The sequence below is a fragment of the Rattus rattus genome, chromosome 16 (genome assembly GCF_011064425.1).
Source record: "Rattus rattus isolate New Zealand chromosome 16, Rrattus_CSIRO_v1, whole genome shotgun sequence".
NCBI classification, from domain to species: Eukaryota; Metazoa; Chordata; class Mammalia; order Rodentia; family Muridae; genus Rattus; species Rattus rattus.
Window position 1 is genome coordinate 9,408,925 of NC_046169.1, and position 21,244 is coordinate 9,430,168.

General features: G+C 52.1%; 1 protein-coding gene and 1 long non-coding RNA gene across 5 annotated transcripts in view; one reads left to right on the forward strand and one right to left on the reverse strand.

The window, feature by feature from the left end:
• Positions 1–57: 57 nt before the first annotated feature.
• LOC116885583 lies at positions 58–1,842 on the forward strand. The gene is made up of 2 exons (XR_004386025.1): positions 58–207; positions 810–1,842. It is a non-coding gene; the product is annotated as an uncharacterized LOC116885583 (long non-coding RNA).
• Positions 1,843–1,889: 47 nt separating this feature from the next.
• Positions 1,890–21,244, reverse strand: part of Cyth3 (cytohesin 3) — a 91,440-nt gene continuing 72,085 nt past the window's right edge. For 2 of the 4 annotated variants that reach the window (XM_032886879.1, XM_032886878.1), the window contains exons 5-13: positions 20,255–20,373; positions 15,090–15,170; positions 11,296–11,408; positions 10,506–10,654; positions 9,344–9,455; positions 5,051–5,127; positions 4,761–4,832; positions 4,501–4,655; positions 1,890–4,292 (exon numbers count right to left, since the gene is read on the reverse strand). In XM_032886879.1, the coding sequence (XP_032742770.1) occupies positions 4,220–4,292; positions 4,501–4,655; positions 4,761–4,832; positions 5,051–5,127; positions 9,344–9,455; positions 10,506–10,654; positions 11,296–11,408; positions 15,090–15,170; positions 20,255–20,373 (951 nt within the window). In that variant the 3' untranslated portion in view covers positions 1,890–4,219. Of the gene's footprint in view, positions 4,293–4,500; positions 4,656–4,760; positions 4,833–5,050; positions 5,130–9,342; positions 9,456–10,505; positions 10,655–11,295; positions 11,409–15,089; positions 15,171–20,254; positions 20,374–21,244 lie in introns of all 4 variants that reach the window. The other 2 variants (XM_032886881.1, XM_032886880.1) reach the window with 1 other exon arrangement.

Genomic DNA, 21,244 nt, shown 5'->3' on the forward strand with positions numbered 1-21,244 from the left:
GAGAACGCAGAGCACTGTGCTGGGGAGAGACCTGCTCCTGGGGGCTCTTGACCTGTGCTTTGTGGCACCCACAGCTCATCCTGCAGTAGGAGTGAGCTGTAGGAATTGATTATGGTTGGTCTGTAGGTACACATCCATAATAAAATTGTTCCTCACTTTGCCTTCTAGGTAACTAAAAAACCTTGGCTTTATAACAACAAAATTACGGTAAGCAATTGTCCTGCGTCTGGTCATTTGTGGAAGTGCTGAGTGGATATGGGTGGGTTTCCTTTTGAAGAAAACCGGGGGTGGGGAAGGGGAGGGTCCTGGCATGTCTGTGCCTCTAGCACTCAGTTGGTCACTAGCTAGCATCCAGATGTGGAAGTTGGGCTAAGGAATGCGGAATCTGAGAGCAGAGAGAGCGCACACAAGGGTCAGGGCTATACCCTGATCCTAATGCTGGTGTCCTGTTGTGTGGCCCTGAGACACAGGAACCCAGAGCCCATACTTTGTAAAGGAGGACAGTGTCTGTCGGGTCAGGTCAGCAGAGCCTTTACAAAGAGCTGGTATAGCAGCTCAGCTTGCAGCTAATTAACCGGCTTCGCGTGCGCCATGGAGACAGACCTCTCTCCTCTCTGCCCAGTGTAAGTGGTGTCTGAGGTGGGAGGTGATTTGCAGCTGTGGGGCCCAGCAGATGGCGCCGCCCTGGCATCCCAGGGTCCCCTACTGCAGTTCAGGAGTGTAGAGTGTCGTTTTAGCAACTACGGAAAAGGTTTGGGAACACATCCAGAGAGAGAGAGGGACTAATGCGTGCACCTCTTATCTTTCAGAGTCAACATTTTCAACAGAAGCCATCCCCAACCCAGCTTAAATTATAAACATAGAAAATAACTTTGTCCAAACTGCGTGGTGCTTCTTTAGTAAATACTGTACAGATTTTACCATGGACAACTTTTTTCCTTTTTTTTTTTTTCTTTTTCTTTTTTTTTTCAGTTTTTACCTTTTCTTAATTGCCCTTATTCCAAATGGATACTTTGTACACTGCTGAACGTTGTAAATTACCGTGTACATAAAACCACACTGACAATAACGCCCTGGAATAGACCATCTCAATGCTGCTTAACCACAGACTCAGGTGACTACTTGTATCTCATGTAATGTCCCTCCACGCTAGACACCTGGTGCACGGCCAGCTGGGAACCATGAACTTCACAAGGACAAGCGACAGTGCGTCTGTTTAATTTAAAGACCCAAGCTCTCAGCGAGACCTTCGAGGGCTTCCTCTGCAATGTCTGATACTAGAAACTAATTTGCTTCACATTTTAGTTGTATTCAAGATTTGAAGATGTGTTTTATAGACAAGTTCTGTTTTTGAACTTTGTGGAACTATTCCAATCAACTTACCAGTTATGATGAGTATTTGCATTATGAATGTATAATCCAGACATTATTTGTAAAGCCTACAGTATGTTTTTTTTACCTAACACTTTTTATACTGTGTCTCGTCTCGACAATATGATGTTGGAGTCTGAGTCGTCAGCTTGATCCCTTCAAGTTTCTAGTTACAGACAAAAATCATACTGTGATTTTATTTTTAATATGGATATGCTATAAAACTGTGACACTTATAATTCACTGGTCCTGCATCAGGAGACGGGAGTGGGGAGAAGACTGTATTTAATACAGTGTGTATCTGAATAATCTGTATGGTTTATATACAGTTTGTGTTGTTCAGAGATGTCTAAAGTTGATCTTTGTTTTTTTAAGATTAAAAAAAGCACTTGCCCCACTGTATATATACGGCATGTAAGATTTATATAGTATATAAATGGCAGCAGATTAAACAACTCAGTCTCCGCTTCACTCTGTGCTCCATAAGCGTGTGTTTTGAAGAATTGAGTCTTAGGCGGTTTTGTTTTTAGCGGTATGTTTTTATTTACGGAAAACGGTATTTGCAATAGTTCTGACAGCTGTAAGGCCCTCCATTTCACTAGCTGTTTGCAATAGCCAGAAATTCTGATGTGGACATTAATAGGATCTCTCTTCATGCAGGTTGTAGGAGTATGTACATTGTATAACATGGAAGAAATTAATACATATTTACACTATTTACATAGTAACTATTTATTGTAAATAGAAATGTTTTCTAAGATAAAAAGGAGAAATCACAACTTATGGTTTGTGGTCTGTAACGACCTAACTTGTCAGCAAAGCACACCTTAGCTCTGAAGTCAGTATGACATGAAGCGCACACAGTAGGCGGCTGCATCTCCAAAGGGTTCCCAGTTACACTGCTGTCCCACCACGTGTTCTGAAGCCCAGCAGGACAGGAAACTCTCTTTGGCCAGAGTAGGGCTCAATGCTTCACTGATGAGTGCAGACAAAGGGTGAAGGGCATGAGTGCCCAGCCTTTACAAGCTCTGGGCGTGGCCAGATGCCCTTGGGGTTTAATACTGTCACAACGTAACCTGAGTTAAGTGACTCCTTGCGGATACTCCAAGAGCCAGTAACTTAGGATTCTTAGCACCAACAGCCATCAGGCAAACCAACAGCCATAAGGTAAGGTCCCCTCAAAGATGACTATGGCATTAAAGACAGCATTAGGTAAGGTAGCCTCATGCTTAATGTCCCGTCCTCAATGTCCAACAGAGAGCTCTGTTGCCCAGGGCGACACCTTGGTCCTGACTGAAGGAATGCCGGCTCCCACCTCTCAACAGGGGCCCTGCCAGCAGGAAGTTCAGGTCTGAGGTGGTGAAGGCAGGGAGTGGGGAACAGGGGTAGGGATCATGGAAGACTGGGAGCCAGGCTGCATACACACCAGCCGGGCAGCTCAAATGCAAGGGTTTCAGATCTGAGGTATAGTAAGAGCCTAGAAGCTTGAATAAACCAAAGAGTGATGAGTTTGGTGCCTGAGGGAGCTTTGGCCTCCACATCCCCGTGTCAGCTTAGATGACAGCTACCACCAAGGTCAGAGGCAAAAGCCTCAAGGCCGCTCACTGAACATCTTGTGTGAGGGCATTTGGATGGCAGTTTCAAGGGCCCTCAGAACACAGGCTCCAGATGTGTGGGTGCAGAGTGGTGAAGCAGATGTGCAGGGGAAAGCCATTTCTCAGGAAGCACATGCAGCCTCCAGAGGGTTCTCTCAGATGAATGGGTCCTGTCGCCTACCACGTCTCCGCCCAAGCACATGTGCCCTAAAGTCATATGCCGGTATACATGGGGTCTAGATGCCACAGGTGTCCCCCAGTGCCATCTTCAGCCTTTCCCCTCCTCAAAGGGATGTCAAATGTTGGAAAACCCGGCATTACCAGAGGACAGATCAATTATTTCTGGCTGCTTCTGGCTGCCTACTCACTACATCAAAATATGTCAGCACTTAACCAAAGTGTGAAACAGCAAGCAGCCAGACTACCAAAGCCACGAGCCACGTGCAGTCAGCCCACAGAGCTGTCCTCCACGAAGGGCAGTTTAATGTGGTTCTCCACAGAAGTGGCCTGTTCCAGAGAATTCCATCTCTAGGCCTTGGTGCTGACAGGATCAATGCCCCAAACCATAGCCTGATCTTACTGATTCACCTCATAGAAGCATGTGTGGGGGAGTGGCAGTCGCGCCTGAGTCTCCAAAGCACACTGGTCCTCATGGTCACCCCAGTGCCTCTCCACCTGGAGTGGCTGCCTGAGTCCCAAGTGCCTGGGGGCTGCATATACAGTGTTTCCAGTGCACAGCGTGTACTTGTGTCCAGGAGTTAAGTTTATAGCTGCCATTCTAAAAATACTACTGTTAGAAATTAAGTATCTTTCATTATAATTTTCAGAATATAAAAAGGCATATAAAAGCTATAATCCTATATATCTGAGAAAAATTCTGAATAAAAAAGTGGTAGGTTTTCCTTTCCCATTTTGATATAAAACAGCGACTTCTAGAACATGTAGTGCTGCCCCAGAGAGCAGGTGTGGCTTGGTGTGGCTGAGGCTCTGGCTCCGGAACGGGAGTCCCACGTGGGCTGTGCAGGTCTGGAGGCTGTCATCACCAGGTGCTGTTGTGGACAAGGGTCCCCAAAGGTCAATGCTAGGACGGTGGCAGGAAAGAGACGCTCACAGCTGGCCAATGTCCCAGAGCACAGGCTGGAGGGCTCCGGCCTTGGCTGGCTCTTCTGGAGGACCCCTGGGCTCCACACCGTCCCCAGTCCTGCGGCTTGTGAGGCCAGTGTATTCGCTGGAGTCTGGATCTTGACTTTTCCCTATTTCTTATTGGCAATCCTCCTCTTCCTTGTGGCCAGCATGTCATAGAACGGGTCCCTACTGATGCTCGCTCTGGGGAAGAAAGCAAGTTAAGTGGTGTGGCTGCAAGGCAGCCTGACGCCACCTCACCCCACAGGTTCCCAAGCAGCGGGTTCAAGTGTGAGGTACCCAGCCTGGCCTGCTACATTTCTGACACACTGAGTAAAGGCATCCGACAATCTTGTGTGTCCACACATCCCAGCTTCCCCTAAGACTGGCCAGCCTGGCTTTGCCCACTCACTTGATGGACTTCATCCACTCCTCCTTCTCCTCAGGGCTGGGGGCAGAGATCCGGTATACAACATGGTTCCCCTCCACCACTCGGCCATCTGCCTCCGTCTTGCAGGCTTTAATGACTTGCCCTTTGTGACTGGGGTTGTAAAGCTCAAAGCAGTTCTGGTAGAGAGAAGGGAGCCGTCACAGGGGTGCCAGAGGCATGGGAGTGGGTGCTGCAAGGATCTAGGGTGGGAGGAAGGACAGGGGCGCGGGGAAATGGCGTACCGGCTTCCGAGGGTCCTCCACCTCCCTGATGCTCAGGTTCTCCAGGGGGATGATCCCCCTGGGCTCCTTGTCCTACGAGAGAGACGCGTGAGGCAAGGCCTGACAAGTGAGACTCCCAGGACTATGGAGTCGTGTGAGGCAAGGCCTGACCAGTGAGACCAGTGAGACTCCAGGACTATGGAGTCGTGTGAGGCAAGGCCTGACCAGTGAGACTCCAGGACTATGGAGTCGTGTGAGGCAAGGCCTGACCAGTGAGACTCCAGGACTATGGAGGGCGCGGCTTCACTTACCGTGGTGTACTCAAAGTAGTAGAGGCAGTTGTCTGTGAGGATGAACCAGCGCCGCTTCCAGGTCTTCACACGGCCCCCTAGGAGCAGAAGAGCCCTGTGAGGCCGGGGCCCTGGCAGATGGAGCCCCAGGGCCCAGAGCGGGGCCCAGAACCCCCTACCACCACATCACTGCCTTGATCAAAGGCCACGAAGCCAAGCTCATAACTGGGCTTCCTTCCTCTACAAACCAGCCCATACTGACCACAGGTATAAGTCAAGGGCAAGCCGAGAGGCCTGGCCTCCTAGGATGGCTGGGTGCAGGGCTGGGGCCCCATGCACCCCCCACCCAGGGCCCACACAGGAGCTCTGTCTCCATGGCCACCCAGGGTCACCCTAGATCACACACTGCTTTCAAATCTGCTTCCTGGAAAAGTTAGTTGTAATGGATGGGTGTAATATTTCCCCCATGAAATGAACACGATGAAGTCAGTGCCGGCTCACACAGGTCTGTCCAGGCTTAATCCCGTTACGTCAGGGTTGTTATCGCATTACTGGGACATTGAGCAGCCCTGGGATCCATCAAAGTCAATTACTCTTGGCCCAGGGAATTATTAGATTGAATTAATCTTTTAACAAGATCTGGAGCTACACACACACACACACACACACACACACACACACACACACATGCGCGCACGCGTACACATACATATACACACACATGCACAGAGCTGTCTGTACCTGCTCTTTACTGTAGAAAGGAACCCTTCTTTCTGCCTTCTGCCCTGGCATACTCGGTACTCTCAGTCAAAATTATTTCTACTGACAGATTCTGCTTTTGACGAGACGTGTGGAAACACAGAGGGGAAGCTGCCTGTGCTGACAAAGTCAGGGGTTCAAGGGGCTCCAGGTGAACTGGCCCTCCTTGTCCCAGAGGCTCATGAACTGACAGTGCTAACAGAGGTCCTGGCTTGGCGTTCTCTGCATGCTGAAGCAGGAGTGTGCCTGGGGCTGCATCTGCAGCCTCCTAAGTTCTGCAGGCAAATGCGAGGTGCTGGAGGTGCAGGCTGTGGGAGCACACAAGGTGCCCAGTGTGAGGCGGGAGCTTCCCAGGCTCCTAGTGGGGCTTCTGGTTAGAGATGTGGGGTTTCCGGTTAAATATAGCAGACAGTAGGAACGGGGAGGGGTCTTTACCCTGACTGAATGGAGAGTCTGCAAGGGTCTCCAGAGCACGGTGGGATGTCAGGCCAGTCCCAACCAGTCCCCCAAGATGTCACACCCCGACCCCCGCCTCTTCCCCAGCCTGGAGTCATTCCTTTCTCCCACCATCCTTCCTGGCGCCCAGCCTCAATTACAGCTTCCTCACTAGAGTCCTGCCCTAAGTCAGGGCCGGTCTCACTCCATTGCATACAGGAGATTAGGGGCTTGTGGGAAAGTCCCATGCCACGCAGGGCCCAGAGAAAGCTCAGCTCTGTCCCTCATGTCCCCAACTCCTCCAGTGAGGAGAAGCAGAGAAAGGATGTCAAGATCTAACCAAACTAGCTTCTCTCAGCTGCTCTCCCAGGCCTAAGGTGTGACAGAATCAGGTGACAGCTCACAAGCTCACAATTGAGACAGTAGTCTGCTGCCTCTTCTGCCCTGGGGACTCCCACTCACGGTCATCCCGGCTACCTTGATGCTGCAGCCCTAGGCAGGCCTCTTTCCCAACAACAGCCAAAAGCACTTAGAAATCAACATGCCTAATTTCCCACTTCCTTCCCTCTGCAGCCACCAGCTCCCCTGTGGCAGAGCTGCTCACTTTGTGGCTTCAGCCCCTGGTCATTCTTGTTCCTCTCCCATGCTGTCTGTACCCGCTCTTCACTGTGGGAAGAACCCTCTGCCTCCTGCCCTGATACACTCAGTGCTGTCGTCAGTCAGAATGGTTCCTACTGACAGCTTCTGCTGTTGACGTTTGAAAGCACCTGGCTGTCAGGCCCTTCTGTGCTCTGCTCAGCCTCAAGCCACCTGGCCGCCAGCCATGATTTGTGGGTATCTGTGAAGACGGAGGGCCTTGGTTCCACACCCTGGATATCTCCACTGCTCTCATCGTTGGGGGTTTGGGGGAGCCTAGCCCATAGGTACCCACACTGAGCAGCATTGGCTGGGTTCCAGGCTGCCCAGCAGGGCTATCTTTCAGCTCAGATGTCGGTCTAGCAGTGGTAGGGCCATGCCCCAAACTCGAAGTAACATTAGATTCTGTTACAAAGGGTTGGCACGTCCTCTGCTCACCAATCCGGCAGTCAGCTCTGTGCACAGCTGTGCTCCCAAACACTTTCACTGGTATGTTTTCACGTCCACTGGTGTTACCAAGCATGGCTCTATACACACATAGCACACTGACATTTACACGCCTATACACACCTCTTCCTCCATAGTAATTCAACGCTGCCTACACCCCATGTTTTTTACTTGAATGCTCAAATTCCAACATTGTCCACGCCCCACTAAGACTGCTGATGGCTTCCAGCATATCTGACCCTTTTTGAGGCTCATCAGCACTGCTGATGGCTTCCAGCATATCTGACCCTTTTTGAGGCTCATCAGCTGGCTGCAGCAAATGCTCCCCACACCTGAGAGAGACCTGTGGGCAGAGTCCATGGGCATCAGGCACTCGGAGAGGTCAGTGCAGGCCGTCTGTGCCCCACGCTGCGGTGCCATCTACAGATGGCGCCTCATGGAACCATGGCTTTGGCTTCAGACTTTACCCCTGGAGCAGCACAAACAGAGCGGCTGCTGGTGTGAGGGAGAGCACGGGTGCCAGCACCCTAGCTCAAGTGCTCTGCACACTTAGTCCATGGCCTGCTTAAGTGCCCAACCAGAAAACGGGTTGCAAACCACGAGCTATCCTCCCGCTTGGTGTCATTCAGTTGTTTTTATCTTAGGGACTGGTCTCTTCCTAGCACAGGAACCACACAGACTGTCGGGAAGTGTCCGTGCCATCGTCCCCCAAGGGCTCCCAGTTGGTCGGCTGTGGGGGCCTAGGCGAGCGTTCCTCTCATGTCTGCTGCAGGCCCACAAGCTCAGTGCGACCCGAGGGCTTTAGTGTGTGCATCGAACTCTCTCAGGTGGCCAAGTTCAAGTCATAGGTTTTAAGGTTCTGGGTGTTGAGGACATTTCTAAACGCTGACCCAGGAAGAGGCAAAGTGAAAGAGCACAGGCCAAAGTCTCACAGGAGAGCAGGCCTCAGGGACGACCCGGTCGGCTACAGCAGCTGCCAAATCTCCACCTCACACCCCGTCCTCCTTTGAGTCGTCTTTTAAAAAATACCCTCAGAATTCTCCATCCCTCGAGCCCGTCTTACTACACGGCAACAATATCACCTGGACAGGGCCGTCCTGTGCCACAGGCGTCACTGTCCATCTGCAGTGACACTTCATCCCCCAGTCAGATGAACCTCAAGTGTCTCTCAACTGTCCCAAATGCAGGAAATGCCTGAGTTCCCACCGGAAGCCTCTGTACAGGCACAAGCACTGTTGGTGAGTGGGGGTGTGGGGTGGGGGTCGCCCTGTAAGGCCAGGCTGGTCACCAGCTTCCTCCCTGCTGCAGGACCCTGAAGGCAGAGCCACGCTTATTCCCACACAGCCGCCCCATGCGCTCCTGGTCCCAGGCACTCTGGGCCCTGCTCCTGGCGGGTGGGTGTCACACACACTGTGCCTGCATGTGCTGCCCCAGCCAAGTCCAAAGCCAAATGGGTCAGATGAATGCCAAGCACAGACCAGAGCTGCACACAGACCGACGTGGGGAAGTGAGCCGCTGGGGAGGGAGGAAGCCACTGGGTACCTACCTCCTAGCGCAGGACAAGCAGGACAGCCCGTCACAGAACAGAAGGGTGAGAGCCACAGGCAGAAGGAAACAACAAGAAGGCACATTTAAACCACTCGTCAGCCACAGCCACGCCAAGGCACGGAAAGCACACAGCTTCTGGAGAGAAAGGCACCTGCTTCTCAGGAGAGGACTACCCAGATCCATGTGGACACTAACTCAGTAGCTTTAGGGATGGGCCGTGCAGAGAACGCTGCAAGCATGACCCGCTCTGGAAGGCCACAGCTCAGGGACAGAGCCATCAGTGCTGGGGGGTGTGGCTGCCCAGAGTGGGCTCTGGCTTGACTGCACTTTTCTTTTTAATCTTTCTGTCTCGTAACTGGGGGCTGTGGCTCCAAAGGAGGAGCAGGGCAAGGAGCCCGGGAGCTGCTGCTGTGGGCAGGGGGAGGGGCCCGGGTGCAGGCCCCGCCCCACCAGGCCCCGCCCCACCAGGCCCCACCCCGCCAGGCTCACCCAGCTTCAGCAGCCAGCCTTCTCGGTCTGGATTGAAGAAGGTGTGGGTCAGATCATTCCCATCGTCCTCTGGGATCTTGAACGGCTCATTCTTGATACTTTCATACAAGTTCTGTAAGGGAGGGGAGAGCCAGTCAGGGACCGTAATGAGAAGCGACCAGCCTTTCTCCCTCCTGCACGGAATTACCATGCAGCCCCCTCCTGCACAGCCTGGGAGACCAGGAGGTCAAGGTGACACTTGGAAGACACCTTTGAAGTCAGTAAACCAGCACTACTGACTTTCGGTGGATGGGGAGTATTTGAAAATTTAGAAATAACTTGAGAGGCCAGGAGATGGCTCAGCTGGTGAATGCTTGCCAGCAAGCATGAGGACCTACTCTGGATCCCAGTGCTATGTAAATGTAAGAACCTAGGTTTAGCAGTATCTGTTTGTGTCATCTCTGAGGCAGACACAGGAGGCTCCTTAGGACTTACAGGCCTGTGAAAGACCCCATCTCCAAAAACAACAACAACAAAAGACGTGGGGCTCATTACAGGCTTGGCAGGTCCAGGCACTGGGCACATAGCCTGGCACCAAGTTCCACTGCACAGGTCACACACGTAAGGAGAGAACCCAACTCCACAGTGTAGATCTCTGCCCTCCACATGCCACCGCCCCACACACAGCACACGCACTCGTCCACCACAAATAGTAATAATAGTAAAAATACAGCAGAGGAACGACTAAGGGAGAAACCCAACACTGAGGCCCCGCCCCTCCCACATACAGGAGAGGGAAACCCCACAAAAGACAGCAAGGACAGAGGCCATGCTGGCTCGCCTTAACTGTTAGCATAACACAATCTGGAATCCTCGGAGAGAGAAGGATTACAGGGGACTGCCTACCTCAGGCTGCCTGTGAACGGGGGAGCCAGCCTCGTGGATGTGGGTGCTGTTCCCTGGGTCTGGGACCCATGGTGTACAGAGAGCGAACGTGAGGCGAGCATGGTCTGTGTTCAGGTACCTGCCCTGACTTCCCCACATGATGGCCTGTAGGTGAACCTAGACTGTAAGCTGAACAAAGCCTGCCTCCCTTAAAGCTGCATTTGTCGGGATATTTTATTACAGCAACAAAAATGAAACTAGCACAGACACACAGCAGGGAAGCCACCCGCAGACTCACCCTCAGCAGCTCCTCGGGAAGGTCCCCACCCTCGTTGATGCCTCGGTTCATGGTGATGAAGCGCTCAGCAGTGGGCTTGTCCCGCACATTGTGGTTGTGCAAGCTGGTGTTGAGCATGATGATGGCAAAAGACAGCACGTAGCAAGTGTCTGCAACGACAGTGGGGACAGCACATAGCACATGTCTGCAACCACAGTGGGAACAGCACGTAGCACATGTCTGCAACCACGGTGGGGACAGCCATAGCACATGTCTGCAACCACAGTGGGGACAGCCATAGCACATGTCTGCAATCACAGTGGGGACAGCCATAGCACATGTCTGCAACCACAGTGGGGACAGCACGTAGCACATGTCTGCAACCACAGTGGAGACAGCCATAGCACATGTCTGCAACCACAGTGGAGACAGCCATAGCACATGTCTGCAACCACAGTGGGGACAGTCATAGCACATGTCTGCAACCACGGTGGGGACAGCCATAGCACATGTCTGCAACCACAGTGGGGACAGTCATAGCACATGTCTGCAACCACGGTGGGGACAGCACGTAGCACATGTCTGCAACCACGGTGGGGACAGCACGTAGCACATGTCTGCAACCATGGTGGGGTGGGGAGGCTGGAGCTCACTGGTGTCCCCACATGGAGAGAGGGGCCGGAAGCAGTGCCAAGCTGCCTCCCAGGCAGGATGGCTGCTCACGTTGAGGGATGGCTCCCTACAGAGGCAGCAGGGGTAATGGGGAGCTATGGGTGGAAGCATCTCAACTTGGGCGTGGCAGGCTGCTGACCTGTGGACTGGAAGACCCCAGGGTTGCACAGGCAGTATCGGGACGCAAAGGCCTCCATCATGCGGTCGATCTTCTGCGCCTCTCCAGGAAGTCTGAAGCTCCACAGGAACTGCCTGTGGAAACAGGATGCTTCACTTGGTGACCCTTGGAGGACAGATCTGGCCAGGTCCTGAGCAGTTCTTGCCCCACACCACAGCAAGAGCATGGCCTGCTCAGGCAGTCAGAAGTCCCATGCAGGTAGCTGGTTTGCTCCTATCCCACAACTGAAGACAGCCAACTGCTCCCTTTTGTGTAACTAGGAACAATTCTTCCAGATCTGCTGTGGATGCTTTAAACTGGGCAGATCCGACACATTGTCCCTCATGTCACCACCTCCTACATGTACCAGACGGTCACCAGGGCCTGATTTATCCCCACAGCTGTCACAATTCTGACAGGATAAAGGGTCCGGCCCTCTCAGAACCTCTCACCAGAAGCCAAGGTCAGACAACAGCCAGTGCCCACCCACACCTTCCAGGACACAGCCATGGTGCGTGGTGTCACTCCTGACTCTAAGGACCAGGCCCAAGTCCAGAGACATTGCCGTCCTCAGAAGTCCTCTCCCAGTAAGGCCTCCACCGGATGCCTATGTGAAAGATGCTGTAGTTCCTGCCTGAATGTCTCCACCTCCTCCTTGCTTCACCTTCTCGGTCTGCATGGCACCTACCAGCACTCCCCGCCTGTCTGCCTAAGTACTGTGGACAAGGTCATGTGGCTGTCCTGCCCTGTCTCCTGGCCATGGGGCTCAGACCCAGCCGCTCTGAGAGGGCCATGTAGCAACGGCTCTGAATGAATGAGAACGCACGTCAGGCCTATAGGCTGGAGAAGACTCCTCCACTGCTCTGGGTCTTAAGACATGGCCACACAGTGACACCAGGGAGAAGAACCTGGGCTGGTTAAATAGGACGGTTTCCTCTGGGTGTGGCTACCACCCTCCCTGACACTGCCCCCACTACAGAGGGATTCCTGCTACAATCAGCCCCCCACTCAGCCAGAGTCTGGCTCAATAGCATCTGTAGTGAGAATTTTTGTTTCCTTACAAAACACAGAATGAGGAATGTGGTTCCATTTTAACCCCAGGGGTGGGGATATGATTTGCCTGGCACTCTGGTGGGGGCGTGGTCTCGCCAACTGAAGACAGTTTCTGTGACTGCGCGACATTTGACCTTCTGGAGATTTTTTTAGAGGGTTATAGATTCTAGAGCCCCAAGAGGCATGATGAGTTGTTGGTTGGTGTTGGTCATGGTTTAAGTAGTTGTGCACAAAGAAGAAATGAAGGAAGATGAGGAAGAAGAAGAAGAGGAGGAGGAGGAGGAGGAGGAGGAGGAGGAGGAGGAGGAGGAGGAGGAGGAGGAGGGAGGAGGAGGAGAACTAGATGATATTCCCTGACATCGAAGATCAAACTTGCCCCAAGGAATTTGATGGCCTTATCAGCAGGAAGGAATCCAACGATTTCACCCACTTTCTCTTTCCTTTGCTCTCTACCCTGTTTTTCTCCTGTGTTAGGGGGTAAAAAGGTGGGGAAAGGATGGAGAAAGATGGAAGAAAAACCCATAAAGTAGCCAAATACCAGCTACACGCATGACACGCCGATTCCTTTTCCCACTTTCATGACAGCAGTGAAGCCAGGCCCATCTCTGACACTTCCCGCTCTGCTCTATATAGTCACTAAGTGCCACTGACACGCTCTCCCTGCCCCGCACCCCTAGAGGCCAGTGGCACATCTCTGCCCCCACAGCAAAGGTCAGAATTCTTCCAGCAGCTCTTCAGACTCCAGGTTTCTCAGTCTCCCTCCTCGGGTCTGAGGATGGCCTCTGCATCCCACTGACGACCTCTTATCCAGCTTCACACTTTATCCCCACAGGAAGTTGTGTCTCTCAACAACACAACAGGAGTTAACGATGCCCGTCCTCCCTGCTCCTGCAGTGGACTCTGCCCCATTCTCAGGCAGCCCACCTACATCACTGGCAGACAGGAAAGGTGCTACAGGCCAGACACGGCCAGGACAGAATCCACTGGAGCAAGCCAAAGGCAGGCAGCAGCTCCTCACTGTGGCTGGGTCTGGTGGAAAAGCCATCTCTGGCTCTGTCCTCTTACTCTAAGGCAGACAGAGTGACCGGACAGGACCACAGTGGTGATGGCTATGCCATGGACTGGCCTTCCAGGTTCATCAGGTCTGTGATGGTTTGTGACGCTTGGCCCAGGGAATGGCACTATCTATACCCTTGTTGGAGTAGGTGTGTTACTGTGTGCGTGGGCTTTAAGATCTTCTTCCTAGCTGCCTGGAAGCCAGTATTCTGTAGCAGCCTTCAGATGAAGATGTAGAACTCTCAGCTTCTCCTGAACCATGCCTGCCTGGATGCTGCCATGCTCCTGCCTTGATGATAATGGACTGAACTTCCGAACTTGTAAGTCAGCGCCAGTTAAATGTTGTCGTTATAAGAGTTGCCTTGGGAATTGTGTCTGTTCACAGCAGTGAAACCCTAACTAAGACAAGGTCTGAGCCAACAGGATCTAAAACCAGTGACCTGGGGTCTTCAACACTCCTGTATGGGTTTCTGACAGAAAGCTTTCAGCCCAGGCTGAGCTGCTGAGCAGGGTGTCAACCGTGCAAACAACCCCAGAGGCAGGGGGAGAGATATAAAGATACACCAGACAAGACCAGCTATGTGTGCTTAGCTTACAGTAGGCGGTGACCCTACCAGGACAGTCCTGTTGCCTCTTTCTATACCAGCTGGTACACCACGGTGAAGTGACAGTCCAAATGCCAGGCTCCACAGAACAAGACACCAATGCACAAGACTAAAGACCCGGCAGCTGACTGGGCTGCAGAACATGCCATGGACACAACAGTACTGTGTGCTCAGGGCCATTCTCCTCAACTTACAGGTCAGAAGCCACAGGATGACATGTGATGACCTGAGGCCAACTCTAGTGACAACAGGCCAAGGAGACACGGAGGCTGTACCAAGCATGGCGTAGGAAGCGAAGCGCACGTATGCTGGGGTTAACCTCCACTGCCAACTTGATGGGACAGAACCACTGTGGAGACACACCTGAGGGTCTAACAATGCCCATGTTTCCAGAAAGGTTTAAATGAGGAAAACCTGTTCTGACTGTGGATGGCATCATCCAGGGACCAGAACCTACCCCTCCTACCTCCCACACCCACAAAACCTGCAAGAGCAAGAAACCGCTCTCTGTTCTTACCGCAGAAGGATCTGTCTCTTTGCTTTCTGGACCCCACCGTGCTATCTGGCTCTGCTGCTTGAAAGCCGTGCAGTAGCCAGGAGCCTGTAATTCTCCAAATAAAGCCATAGGGAGGGTACCTCACCTCAGCTTCCTTTCCACAAACCTGTCAACATCTTTTCTTGTCTACATGTATACCTCATGCAGTTGCTATGCCTTCCCCATCGTGGCAGACTGCACCCTCCAACTGTGAACCAAAACAAGGCCCTCCTCAAGGCACTTCTTAATCAGGACACTGTGTTAAGAGCAGCAGGCACGGTTAGAGCAAGTGCCAGGCATCGTCAGAATGAAGGACAGCAGAGACTGAGAGGGTGCAGCGCGTGCAGTCCACCCGAGCGAGTCTGGTTTCTGCCTTGGGCTGCTAAGTGTCACACAGGAGAGGGCACAAAGGCTGAGCTGCCAGAACTGAAGGACTCCTGGGGAGTCCATCAGAGTCACCTGAGGCCATTCCGCGGCTCCTGCCACCGCAGCCTTCCCATTCCTCATGCTGTGAGGCAAGCACTCACCTTAAGGCCTGGACAAGGTTGAGATCAGCAAACTCGTGCAGCTCAACAAAAGCCTGAAGAACTTTGATGTTAAAATCATCTCTAGGAAAGAACATAAACAGGACGAAGGCCTTACACCGAGTGCCTTGGAGAGAGAGAGAGCCTTGGCAGGCCTTCCAGGTAACAACAGCAGACAGCAGGCAAGCACACTCTTCACTGTAATTTCCTTTTCAGAGTTTTTGTTTCTTTTGTTCTTTTGAGACAGAGTCTCTCGATAGCCTGGAGAAGGCCTGGAACTCAGGAACCTCCTGCCTCCACCTCCCCGGGGCTGAGATTATGGGCATCTACCCATGCGCCCAGCTTTCAGTCTCAAGGCAAAGCACCCTGAGAGGCTCTCTGGAAGTGTTTCCTAATAGACAGGAGTTGGAAAGGAGTCCACCCCAAACCTTCAATTCATCTTCAGGCCAGCTCTACATACGACAGACAGGTGGTGAGGCCCAGCAATCCGGAATCCTGGAACCTTCACAATGTCCCCGAGCAGGGTCCTAGCATAACCTGGCTTCATTAGTGGGTTTGAGCATAAGGACAGGGAAGGCCATAGACCATCCAGTGCACTAGGCCAGGCAAATGGGGAAAAGATGTATGGGGGGGGACGTATTTTTCTTTGGAGGGGGTGAGATCAGGTCTCATTCTGTAACCTGGACTGGCATGAAACTATATAACCCAGGAACTATAACCTAGAGAACACATTGGAATCCTCCTGCCCCAGCCTTATGAGTTCTGGGATTACCAGCACAAACCCTAAGTGCAGTCATACTAGTTTTTAGACGTTAAACATGAAAATATAAGAAAAGGCTTAAACAAACTCTGGAGAGGAAGCATGGTAGTGCTCTCTCCAGGGCCCTTGATGGCTCCTTAGCCTGAATCCCCAGAAGGGGGCATGCTGAGACCTTCCCAGGAGGCATGTAGGCCTGTCCCCGCAGGTCACAGAGGCTGACTTGAGTCCCCAATCTTACAACACACTTGTCAGATGAGCCACAGGTCAGTGTGGAGGGAGCACAGTGGCAGTCAGGCCAGGGCTGCAGCTAAGGACAAAGCCTATGGCCACAGCAGCACCGGAGTCTCTGGGAGTGGTGGGCCCAGCACTAGGGGTTGGGATGGGGCAGTCAGACAGCAGGACTTCTTTCTATCTCAGCTGTGTCTCATCAGTAAGATTCAATGCTGCTCTTCAGGGATCTGCCCCCACCTCTGTCTCTCTGGTTCTTCAAGACAGGCTTTCTCTGTGTAGCCCTGGCTGTCTTGGAACTCACTCTGTAGACCAGGCTGGCCTCAAACTCAGATCTGCCTGCCTCTGCCTCCCAAGTGCTGGGATGAAAGGTGTGCAGCACACTTCCAGCTTTTTTCTTTTCTCTTTCTTCCCTCTTTCATAATAATACTGTCTGAAGAGGAGTTTGAGCCCAGAACACACCTCGCACAGGTGATCAACTGATCTGTCAAAGTGCCCTCGCGCACACACGCACACACACACACACACACACACACACACACACACACACACACACGCACGCACATTTACATTTGTAAAATCATTCTGTGACATTCAGTTTACCTCATCTTCTTTAATTGCTCAAGCTTGGGGCACTAAACCTAAAAAGCTCTTGCAAGAACAGGATCGTGATGATTTGTCCCTGTTCTTTCTAAGCATTTAAAGCTTCCCGTCTGTGTCTTGGACCCCTCTTACCTCCATGCTTAGTGAAGAGGTGATGTTGTCTCTCGCAGATGTCACCTGCTGAGGTCATTCCTCCCTCCCTCAGGTGTCTTGTGATGTGTTGAAATCATTTACTAGTGAACATTTACTAGCTGTTCATTTCTCAACTCTCAGCCCCATTCTATCACCTTCTGGACTACGTTGGTATTTGTTATTTGTGTGTATGGACGGCAGGGAAGAGGGAAGGCACAGTGACTTCAGTTACAGCAGAGGTCGGAAAAGGACCCCAGGCTCCCAGGGAGCCACTAGATGTGGGTGTCACAACTACAACTCAGGTCGTCAGCAGAGCTCCTGCCTGCTGAGCCAGCTCTCCAGCCCCACAATCCTCCACAAGCCTGTTTTTATGTCAGTATAGCACTTTATTGACTAGTATAATTTAATTTTATTCTGTAACCTTAAAGTGGTGTTTTGAATTTTGTTCTTTTTCAAGTCTGTGGCTATTTTGATCCCTAGAACCTTCCCCGTGGAATTTCAGAATGGGTTTGTGGACGTGTGTGAAGAAGCCAAATGGGGCTTTGGTAAGAGGACGGGATCTGCCCATCATGATGGAGAGCACTGACTGCAGCAAGGCTCCTTCCCAATCCATCAACACGGGCTAGGTTTCCGTCTCCTCAGATCTCTACACTGACTGAATCCTCTCAGGCTGCAGGCTGTCTGCACGCCTTCTGTTAATTCCCTCCTGGTCGCTGGCTGATGTGAGCCTGGCTGTGGTACACAGAGCCTGATTCCCACAGCCATGCTGAGCTTGGTCACTCTTAGTCTGCGGTGTCCTGGCTAGTTGTATTGTCTGCTTCACACAATCTGGACTGACTGGGTAAGGGGAACCTCAATTTAAGAACTGTATCTATCAGGCGTGTCTTGATCAATGGCTGTCCACTGTCTGGAGGACTGTCCCTAGGCAAGCAAGCCTGGGCTACAAAAGAAAGCTGGCTGAACAGTGGAGCTGGCCCTGAGGGCATGAGGGTTGGAGAGCTGGCCTTGCGTCCTGTCATGGCAGTATTAGGTGGCCTGGCTAGGGCCATGCTAGAGAGCTCGCCCTGGTGGTGTGGGTGAGGGAGAGCTGCACACTGCCCAGCTCAGCTACCACCCAGGCCCAGGTCCACCCCAGGATCCACCTCATCTGTGAACCATGAAGGGTCGGTCCTGCCGATCCAAAGCTGCAGGATCTCCATGACACAGGGCAACAACAGATAACTAGGAGTCCTGGTAGGAAGTCAATATGGTTGGTGTACAGAAGCCAGAGACCTCAAACCAGGGACTCATTGCATTGAACATTCTCAAGTGAAGATGTGTGGACAGAGGGACACACTGTGACACTCTACAGCTTCCGTGGTGAGACGTTTTCTGTGCTTTGTTTTGTTGATTTCTGTTTGTGTTTTTTCTTTAGGCAGGGGGAGGTTGCAAAGGCAGAGGGTGGATATGAGGGGATGGAGAGATCAGTGGGACTGGGGTGCATGGTGTGGAACTGTCAAAGAATCAATAAAAGTTTAAAATAAAGACCAGACAGCCAGCTGAGCCTGCGGCAGCGAGTAAGCCAGAGAGCACAGTGCTGCCCCGCGTCCTGCGTAAGTTCCTGCTCCGGCTTCCTGCAGCAATAGCTGAGACATAGGTGTGTATGTCAAATAAATTCTCCCCTGCCCAGTCGCTCTTGCTCTGAGTATTTTATCACAGCACAGAATGAAATCAGGACACCGTGTACATTAAGTATGGTGAGTGCATGCCTGCTTGCAGGTGTTGGTGCCTGGGCATGCTTAGCTGCATATGTGCTGAGCCCAGAGGCTTAGCTGCATATGTGCCGAGCCCAGAGCTAATGCCTCAACCGCTTTCTGCTTTACTTTCTGAGGCAGGGTCCTGCACTGACTCTGCTACACTAGCGACCCGACTTGCCCTGGGTACCTCCCCACCCCCACTTCCTGGCCCCCACCCACCCGCTCGCTCTCGGTTGTCTGTAGGATTCACTCTCTGTGCATCTGCAAACAGTTCCACCTCTGCCTCTCCAACAGGCACTGCTTTTCATCTGTTGCCTATGTGACCTGGCCAACAGCGGCAGTGGCAGCCTCACACCACACGGAGGAGCAGGAATAAGAGCAGGCGGACTTCCTGTCCTACCCTCACCATCGGGCCGGACATGCGCTGTGCTGCTGTGTTGAAGGAGATCCTGTTTAGTGGTTTATCATGAAACAGTGTTGCCTTAGTCACATTTCCTGAGGTGTCCCCATGAGTTTTGCTGTTTACTCTAATGTGTGTGCCACCATGACCAGCTTATGCAGTGCTGCCCAGGACACTCTATTTGCCTGGCCCTGAATTAACGTGTGTGTGCGCGCGCGCGTGTGTGTGTGTGTGTGTGTGTGTGTGTGTGTGTGTCTGTGTGTGTTGCTCAGGATGAGTCAGGGCCTTATGCATGTGAAGCAAGCACTGTACCACTAAGCATCACTAAAGCTCGGTAACCGACTCGACTGAACTAACTGCCCAGGGCTGGAAATACCAGAGTCAGCAAATAAATGAGTAACTGAACACAGACCATCACTACAGACTGTGTGGGCATGGGTCAGCCCATTTCACTAGAGACTGTGTGGGCATGAGTGAGTCCTTTTGGTACATAATCTCCACTTAGGGATAAGTCTGATTTGCTAATTTCTTTTTAAAGAATCACATCATTTCTATAGGCATAAGATCCTTGTTTGTGGCTTTGGGCTCTCAGCGTCTTGTTTGGGTGTCAGCTGACCTCCCTGAATGAGTTGGGAACGTTCAATTGGGTATTTTAGGAATAAGCCGGAAGCAGACCTGCCCTGACCAGGCAATGTTGGGCTTTAGATGCTCCCCTCTTGGCACCCGCTGCTGTCATCTTCCTGCCTAGCCTCAGCTAAGCACAGTAGACAGCTCTTCAGGAAATGGTTTTGTCCCTGTAGTCCCAGCCTTAAAGGCAGGGAAGAAGATGGATGTGAGGCCAGCCTAGGCTACACACACAGCAAGACCTGATCTCAGAACTCAACAAAGACAAGCAGACTAAACCACCAGCAGACGGATCTTTAGCTGAGCTGAGAATGTCACCTCAGGTGACAGGAGACAGACCCTTGAGAAGACTGGGATATTTGTGGGAAAGCCTGCAGAAGGTGAACATGCTTTCACAGGCCAGAAGGGGATGACATGGTGACACAGACCACCTGACCCTCAGTCACTCACTCTTTCTTCTACTGTATGTGCTTCTGCTGAGTATCTAAGAAGCCCTGTGAGGTTCAGGTCATCAAGTTCACCCCACACTTCCTAAGTAGGTCTTTGGTCTACTTTAACATTTGGTGCCTTAAGATCCCAAATGCCAGGTGTCCCAGTCCCTGTCCTCACTCGGCCCCGAGCAACCTGGGGTCAGCACCTCTGTCCTACAGCCTGCAGCTTAGGGCTTGAGAGCCTCCTCACTTACCTCTCACCCAGGTAGTCTCCGATGACGGTCTTGTTCAGGCCTTCTCCTTTGTACAGAAACTGGGCGACATCCTCTGGGGAGCTCTGCAGCAGGTCGTTCTCAATCAGGAACTGAATGCCCTGAGGAACAATGTGGAGTGGAACACGCAGGTCAGCAGGGTGCTCACGATCCATTTCAAAGTTAGAAACAGGTTTTATGCAGTAACCTGACAGGTGCAGACACAGTGAAAGTGCCAGAGACTGGTGAAGCCCACATGGTCTGGTTTCCAAGACACCATATTGTGTTCATCCATTCAAGGAAGAGTCACTGTGCTTGTCAGGCATTATAGAAGCAGTTAAAAAGTAACGTCAGATTTGTAAAGCTTAGGGAAAACATCTTGTTCCTGCTGCACAGAACCGCGCTGTGCTGAGAGTTGCTGTCGGTCGTGTAACCCAATCCCCGCCCCTAGCCACCGATCTCTTGAAAGCCTTGTTTTTCTATTTTATGTACGCGACTGCTTGGCCTGCATGCATGCCTGTGTACTGCGTGCAAGCCTAGCACCTGTAGATGCCAGCAGGTGGAGTCCCTGAAGGTTTAAGCTGCCATGTGAGTGCTGGGAATCAGCCTTGGTCCTCGGGAAGAGCAGCTGAGTCATCTCTCCAGCAGCCCTTCCCCGCCTTTTAAACAAGAATTTGGAACTTACTAAAATTTAACTTCTATTTACTTATGTGTGTGAGCCCATGAACTGGCCATAATCCGAGGACAATTTGCCACGGACTGGATCTTCCTACAATGGTGTCCTGGGGATGGACCTCAGGTGGAGGTCAAAGGACAGCCCTCAGTCTCTCTTCCCCCTGAACCCTGGGGATGGATCTCAGGTCTTCAGGCTTGTGGGGCTGTGCTGTTTTCTGATCTTCCCACTCTGCCCCAATGCCCCAACTCAACCCTTCTACTCTGCCACCTTACCCGAAAGAACTGCTTTACAGCACAGCACTGCAGTACAAATGAGCT